General features: G+C 43.7%; 1 protein-coding gene across 1 annotated transcript in view; it reads left to right on the top strand.

Annotated features, from left to right (window-relative positions):
• Window positions 1-471: 471 nt before the first annotated feature.
• The window catches only part of LOC104537904 (protein unc-80 homolog), a gene marked incomplete at its 5' end in the record, with an annotated part of 44,342 nt that continues 37,742 nt past the window's right edge, over window positions 472-7,071 (top strand). The window contains 7 exons of the mRNA XM_010180923.1: window positions 472-615; window positions 2,066-2,166; window positions 3,568-3,654; window positions 4,603-4,786; window positions 5,468-5,562; window positions 6,408-6,497; window positions 6,901-7,002. Of these exons, the coding sequence (XP_010179225.1) occupies window positions 472-615; window positions 2,066-2,166; window positions 3,568-3,654; window positions 4,603-4,786; window positions 5,468-5,562; window positions 6,408-6,497; window positions 6,901-7,002 (803 nt within the window). The remainder of the gene's footprint in view (window positions 616-2,065; window positions 2,167-3,567; window positions 3,655-4,602; window positions 4,787-5,467; window positions 5,563-6,407; window positions 6,498-6,900; window positions 7,003-7,071) is intronic.

The following is a 7,071-nucleotide window of genomic DNA, read 5'->3' as shown; positions in this document are numbered from 1 at the left end:
AAAGGGTAGATTTAGATTGGATATTAGGAAACAGTTCTTCAGTGTGAGGGTGGTAGATCACTGGCACAGGTTGCCCAGTGAGATGGTGGAGGCATCACCCCTGGAGATATTCAAGGTCAGGCTTGATGGGGCTCTGAGCAACCTGATCTGGTAACACTGCAGGGGTTGGACTGGGTGATCTTCAAAGGTCCCTTCCAACCCAACACATTCTGTGACTCTATGATTCTATAAGAGAAATGTAAATTGAAAATACATATATTTACAATGAAAATTCTTGATCAGGAACTTGCCTGGAAGGTTCAGTTTCTTCTTGGAGATAGCAGTAAACCTGCCATGCTTGCACAGTGATCAGACAGCCTATTGTTTTTTTCTGTTTGTACAGCATCTAACATAAATGTTTATCTTCACCTGCCTGGATAATGTCATGGCTTATTCACTAACACTCACCCTCTACTCTTCTTACCCGTCCAGATGAAGAACACACTACAGAGCATACTCCAAACCATCATGTGCCACAACCACCTCAAGCTGTGTTTCCAGCATGCATCTGTGCAGCAGTGCTCCCCATTGTCCATTTGATGGAAGATGGAGAGGTCCGGGAGGATGGAGTAGCTGGTACCAATCTACGTTAAACTTTACGTGATTCTTGCTCAAAGCTGGCAGATTCTGCCAGCACTTTGAACAATGGCTTACATTTGTTAGGTGCCATAACTTAAGTGGAAAAGAGGTGTAACACAACCTTGTATTTGCTCATGGTTCATATTTCCTAGAAGTAGTATGTGCTATGTATTGTTATGAGTATATATTCAAACTATTTGAAAGTATATTCACAACAGAAATGTGACTTTCTAGGGTTTTCCCCTTTTTTCCTCTATTAATTGTGTTTGGTTTTGAGGATTTTTTGCTCTTTTAGGGCCCTAAAAAAGGCCCCAGTTCAAGAAAGGTGTTGAGAAGCTGGAAGGGGTCTAGTGGGGGGGATATCAGGATAGTAAGAGGCCTAAAACAGCTGTTCTGTGAGAATAGATTGCAGAAGCAGGGCTTGTTTGGTGTGATGAAAAGGAAACCGAGTTAGAGGAACTCTGACTTAGAGGCTGCAACTTGGGAGGTTCAGGTTAGAAATGTGGATGAAACTCCATAACCAGGAGCATAGTGCAGTCTCCGTGGACTCCCCTTCCACAGTGGTTATCAAGCCTTGGCAGGTCAAAGCCATGGTTGACATAATTCGGTGTTGGTGACAGTCGTACTCCAAGTAGGGCTTGGACTAGAGACCTCCAGAGGCCACTTCCCACCATTGTTTCTTTGATCCTATGACAAACAGGAGGCCTGGTCTTGTTTCTGGTCTGTGACGTATTTGTAAAGTAATAACGCATTTTTTCTGTACTTGTTTCTCTAAAATATTTGAAGATGCTGGACTGTTACCCTTTCTTTCTCATCACTCATCATGTCAGCTGGCTGCATGTTTAACTTCCTGCTATTTTGTGTTCAGTTTTAGGTGGGTGTAGTCAGCCACCTAAATAATGCGTGTGTCATTTTGTGATTGGGGACCGAGTACTGAAAAACAGCAGTGAATAATTCTCTGATGTTGTCAGTCTTCACAGAATTGCAATTTATTACACTTTGGGGAGTTGATCATCCGCACAATTCCCTGCTGACGATCTGATACTGCTCACCAATACCAGATAAAATCACTCAATGAATCACCATGAAATTTAACTTCTGTGCATCAACAAAAAAGTGTATGCATTTCCGGTTTTTAATTGCCATATTTGTCCACCTGGAGTTGTGAATTCAAATAGTTATTTCTTTATAATTCCTCTGACCACAGTGGTAAAGTGCTTCCTGCCATATTACCAGTACCTAGGGAGGGTTCCAATATTAGGCCTATCATTATTGCATGAGATGACTGCATTGGTGATCAGGAATCCTAGTGCCTCATAGAGGCTGCTGTGTGTGTCCGTACAGATACGACAACTGTGGTAGCAATTAGAAACGTTGGTGTCAAAGTGCACCAGTTGAAGGCTTTTCCAAGAGATGGTTTTCACTTTGTTTTCTTACACTTTTACAGTAAGTGCTGTTGCTCAGCAAGTCCTGTGGAACTGCTTAATTGAAGACCCCTCCACAGTTTTGCGCCACTTCCTCGAGAAGCTCACAATCAGCAACCGACAGGTAAACTCTTCCTCTCCCCAGCGGGTGTGTGTACTGCTTAGAGCAGGAGAGCACAGCTGCAAGCAGAATCACCCTACGGGCATCACTGGAGAAGAACATTTTGCTATTATAATGTAGCTCAGTCTTTTAGGCCATATCATTGGCTGGCTGGTAATGTAAATGGGACACAGCTGATTTACCACCATTAAGGATCTGACTTGCTCTAAGCCAGGCTTTGAACGGCTGCTTATTAAAATACAACCCTTTCTATCTAACACAGGCAATATTGCCTCACCCATGCCACTCTTCAGCTTTCCCTGAAAGATGGGGGTAGCCTTGTCTCTTCCTGGCTTATGAGACTGTTTTCTAGAGCCATGGCTAAGCTTTGTGGAAGAAAGGCATACAAGTTCTGACTGGATAAAAGGCAGTGAGACTCTCCGTACCACTTTCTCAACTGCCACTCAGTGTACTGTCTTCATCTTCCAAGTCACCACCTAAGAACTGACTACAAAATTAATATTAAACCTCAAGAAAGATGAGGAAAGGCTGCTTTTTGGTTCCTTGAGGTCTCAGTGGCCTTGCTATTCCTGAGGCTTCTCAGTCATAGCCCCCAAAGCTTCCATTTAAGTTCAGAGGGTCACTTATGTTTATGTATCTTTGAGAAGGAAGCTATACACTGTTCAGCCTCAGCAGCCTCTGAGTTAGCATAGTCTGCTGTTTTACCATCTCTTCTTAAGTCTACTACAACCATCAGTACCCAACACAGAGAACAGCTGTATTTTCTTGGATGCTGTCAGCAGATGTATCGTTGGCATGGGTTGTCCTATGCACATTCATGCCCCTAACACTAGCTCAAATCTACTGTGGGTTAAGAGGATGAGGGCTGCAGAAGAAATTTATGATATGATCGGTCTGTCCTTAGCTGACAGTGAGATTCGTTCCCCTCTATGCCCCCTCCCCACCGTAAGAAATGTGTTAGTCTACATTTAAAGCAGGCAGCCTCTAAAGGAAGAAATGTTAGATTTTGTCCCCACCTCCTACCCAGCAGCCACAGCTGTTGAGTTGAGCTGAACTAGATTTCACATATCATCTAGGTAGTCATTTGTTGTGATAAGAAACACAGAGATCATCACAGAGAGGGGAGTGCAGAATCAGAATGCTACAGTCAGCAAAAATTGCGATAGGAGGTATCGGCCTTTCTCAGATGAAAAAGAAAGACATTGACCTGGGTGCTGTGCCTTGGACCTTATTTTGGGTAATATGGGAGTAGTCACAAGCATATAGTTCTATTTCATGCACCAAGAGACAGAGCTGGAAAAGAGAGTGTGGAAAAATGGGAAGATACAAAGCCAGGGAGGACAAAAAGGAGAAATCCATTCTCCATTTTGTGAGGGAAAGAAAAACCATTTGCTCTTCTTCCAGGATGAGCTGATGTATATGTTAAGGAAGCTCTTGTTGAACATCGGAGACTTCCCTGCACAGACATCTCATATCCTCTTTAACTACTTGGTGAGTAGCTTATGGGTCCACTGTGCAGCCCAGAATCGCACCTCTGCCTGTATATGCCCTAAGAAGTTAGTGTCACAAACTGCAAGAAAATAAATGCTCTTAACTTGGCAAGAGCCGGGTCGACTGCCTGCAGCCCGTAGAGTTCACTGGTGGGGCAGGGCCACATGAGCTGCCCCTGAAGAAGCCGTGGCTCCGGGCAGTGCGTGCTGGAGCAGTTTGTGTGTGAGGGAACTGTGACTGTGGGCAGACCCAGACTGGAGCTCTGTGGACTTGGGCTGAAGCAGTTTGGTGTGTGAGGGAAACTGCAGCTGTGGGCAGACCCACATTGGACTTCTGAGGATTTTTTCTGCTGTGGAAAGGGCACCACGTGGAAGCAGAGAGAGACTGGGAGGAGTCCTCCCTACTCCTGAAGGACCACTTGGCACGAACCGACTGCAACCCCCACTCCCATCCCCCTGCTCCTCAAGGCACAGGGTAGGGGAGGTGAAGAAACCGGGAACAAAGCTGAGCCCGGGAAGAAGGGAGGGGTGGGGGGAAGGTGTTTTGACTTTAGGATCTGGTTGTGTCTCCCATTGTTCTACTCTGATGTTGGTAACAAATTAAAATTGTTCTGGTTTTTATTCCTTATGATGAATCTGTCTTTTGCCTGTGACCTTTTTAAGTGGTGAGAAGCCCTCCCAGTCCTTATTTTGACTAGCCCCTTCTTTCAGCATCATGGTGCTCAGTTACACACTGGGCCTAAACCATGACACCTCTCTAGAAAAAAGGTGTAACAGTACAGTGGGATTGTTCTGGAGTATGTACAGACTTTCAGGATGCAAATTTAGTGAGTTTATCCCTCTGAGTGAAGAAAAGTAGTAGAACAGTATTCTTGTTCTGTGTTTGTACTATGCTCTGCACAGTTAAGAGTGTGTCTAACCTGGTATTCCTCTTACTTATGCCCTGCAGGTAGGATTGATCATGTATTTTGTGCGCACCCCGTGCGAATGGGGCATGGATGCCATTTCTGCAACACTTACCTTCCTTTGGGAAGTGGTGGGTTATGTAGAAGGGCTGTTCTTCAAGGATCTCAAACAGACTATGAAGAAGGAACAATGTGAAGTGAAGCTGCTGGTGACTGCCTCGATGCCAGGTATAAGAAATGAGTCTTTAAATCTCTGTATTTCTAGGTTCATGACCTCCTCTACCAAAAAGGAGATCCATCAGAACTGGATCAGAAAAATACCTGCTACAAATGGCTTCATATTCTAAGCCAGTTTTCCTTGAGTTGAGAATTCGGTCGGTAAATTCCACCTCTAATTCCCTGAGATTCAGAAAGCCACTTTAAGAGCTCTAAAAGGAGCAAACAGAAAGTGAATTAGAACAGACTTTTCAACCCAGAGCTTTGTGCCAGTTGGGCTGTGGAAGGCTGGCAGGATGATCGCTGTAAGATTGTACCATTCAGACTCACTTTGATGAAACCTCGCATGTAAGTCCCGAGAGAGCCCAGGAAGAGCTTGCTGTGAGCCTAGGATGTCACGAGTCAGGCAAGAGATATCTTGCTGAAAAACAGATTTGACCTTTTAGGTTTGTTCCTTCCTCAGAGGGACGGTTGCTGCTGAGGCCAGCACAGTCCTTTAGGAATAGGTTGATTCCTCATTAACTGTAGACGTGTGAGACCATGCTAACACTTCATAACGGATTCCTTACAGGACTGGCATTGACTGTCTGCCCAGGAATGAATTTTAACTATCACTTTTCCTCCACGGGCAGTCTTTGGAAATCGAGTTAATTAAAGAGGCCAGGAACAATGCAACTGGTTTTCTTCCTTTAGGCACAAAGACCCTTGTCGTGCACGGACAGAATGAGTGTGACATCCCAACTCAGTTACCAGTCCATGAGGACACACAGTTTGAGGCTCTGCTGAAGGTAGGAATGAGTTTTTTGACTGGACAAACTGCTTAATAGTACATTTACCTGCCATTCCTGTACGCCAGCACTACATGCTGCCTGAGCATCCTGTCTCAGTGTGGGAGAGAGAAGCTTTGCTGTAACAACAATTTCTGTCTCTATATGAGGAGAGCTTGGCTGCAAGAAATAGGATCTCATATTAAAGACTACATAAATGCCCTGCTCTCACAGACAGACAAAACCCCACAAATGCAACTACATTTCAAGACACTGCGGTTTGTTGGGTATTTGTTGTATATTATCCTTTGGATATTTACATCTTGGGATCTGGGAGATGTGAGGCCAGTTTCCCCTACTGCTAAAGATTTCCTGGATGGCCTTAACTGCGTCACATAGGAAAGAGGTTTGTAAAAGCCTTCAGTTTACCCAACTATATTAAATTTTAATGGGAATCACACATCTCAGTGCTTTGAAGGATCTGAACTTTAGTGTCTCTACATCACCTATCGCTAAAGACAGTATTGATAAATACGTAGAATGGAAGTCGAAGCTGCAATATCCATGTGGCTCATACAGCCAGAAAAATATATGTGATATGAAAACATCGCAGTAATAATATCAGTCTTTAGGACTGTGATATCAGTATGCCTTGATTATCACAGCCATATTCATTTACTTTATGTTTAAAAAAAAGAAATTAAGAATTAATGCCACAAGAGTGCATCAGCCTAAGGCATGCAGGTTTGTGCCTTTTTACATTATTAGCTGGATATTCTTCTTTTGTGGTCTTGTTTTGTGGATGCTGTGGTCTTGGTACAAGACAGCTAATAAGTAACGGGATGTTTTTCTTTCTTCCTCTTCAGGAGTGTTTGGAGTTCTTTAACATACCTGAAACGCAGTCTTCTCATTACTTTTTAATGGATAAGCGATGGAATCTTATTCATTACAACAAGGTAAGGGAACAGTTAGGTCCAGATGACTTTGTTCATTCTGTCTTGTCCCTTTTTCAAACACTGAGGTTAGCTAAAGGAGAACAAGCAGCCCATAAAGAGCCAGAACTCTGTCCTGTAGGTATCACATCTTGGGTGTTTAGTTGTGTGTGGTGAAAGATTGGAGTTTGACAGAAAAGGGGAAGAAATGGATGTGGAGTCCCTTGCTCTTAAGTCATTAATGTCCAGCTTTCTTAGAAAAGAGCAAATTTCTCTTCTGTTTATGCTCTTCCATGATGCCTGACATTGTCTGAAAGCCCCTATGCAAAATGTTCAGAAATGGCTAAAGGGTCTTTTCCTCCGTTCTACTGAGTGATGTTGTTACAACTACATTTGTTTAAAATACACTTGTTTCCTTTCCTGGCAGACCTACGTCCGGGACATTTATCCTTTCCGGAGGTCAGTTTCTCCCCAGCTCAACCTGGTGCAGATGCATCCAGAAAAAGGTCAAGAGCTCATTCAGAAGCAGGTATCTTACTGTTAACAAACACCTCTGCCCAGAAACAAACCCTGTAAATAAACCTCTTTTCTTACTTTA

Source organism: Mesitornis unicolor, unplaced genomic scaffold (assembly GCF_000695765.1).
Source record: "Mesitornis unicolor isolate BGI_N332 unplaced genomic scaffold, ASM69576v1 scaffold12753, whole genome shotgun sequence".
Lineage (NCBI taxonomy): Eukaryota > Metazoa > Chordata > Aves > Mesitornithiformes > Mesitornithidae > Mesitornis > Mesitornis unicolor.
Note: the sequence above shows the minus strand (reverse complement) of the source record. Positions and strands in the feature narration are given on the sequence as shown.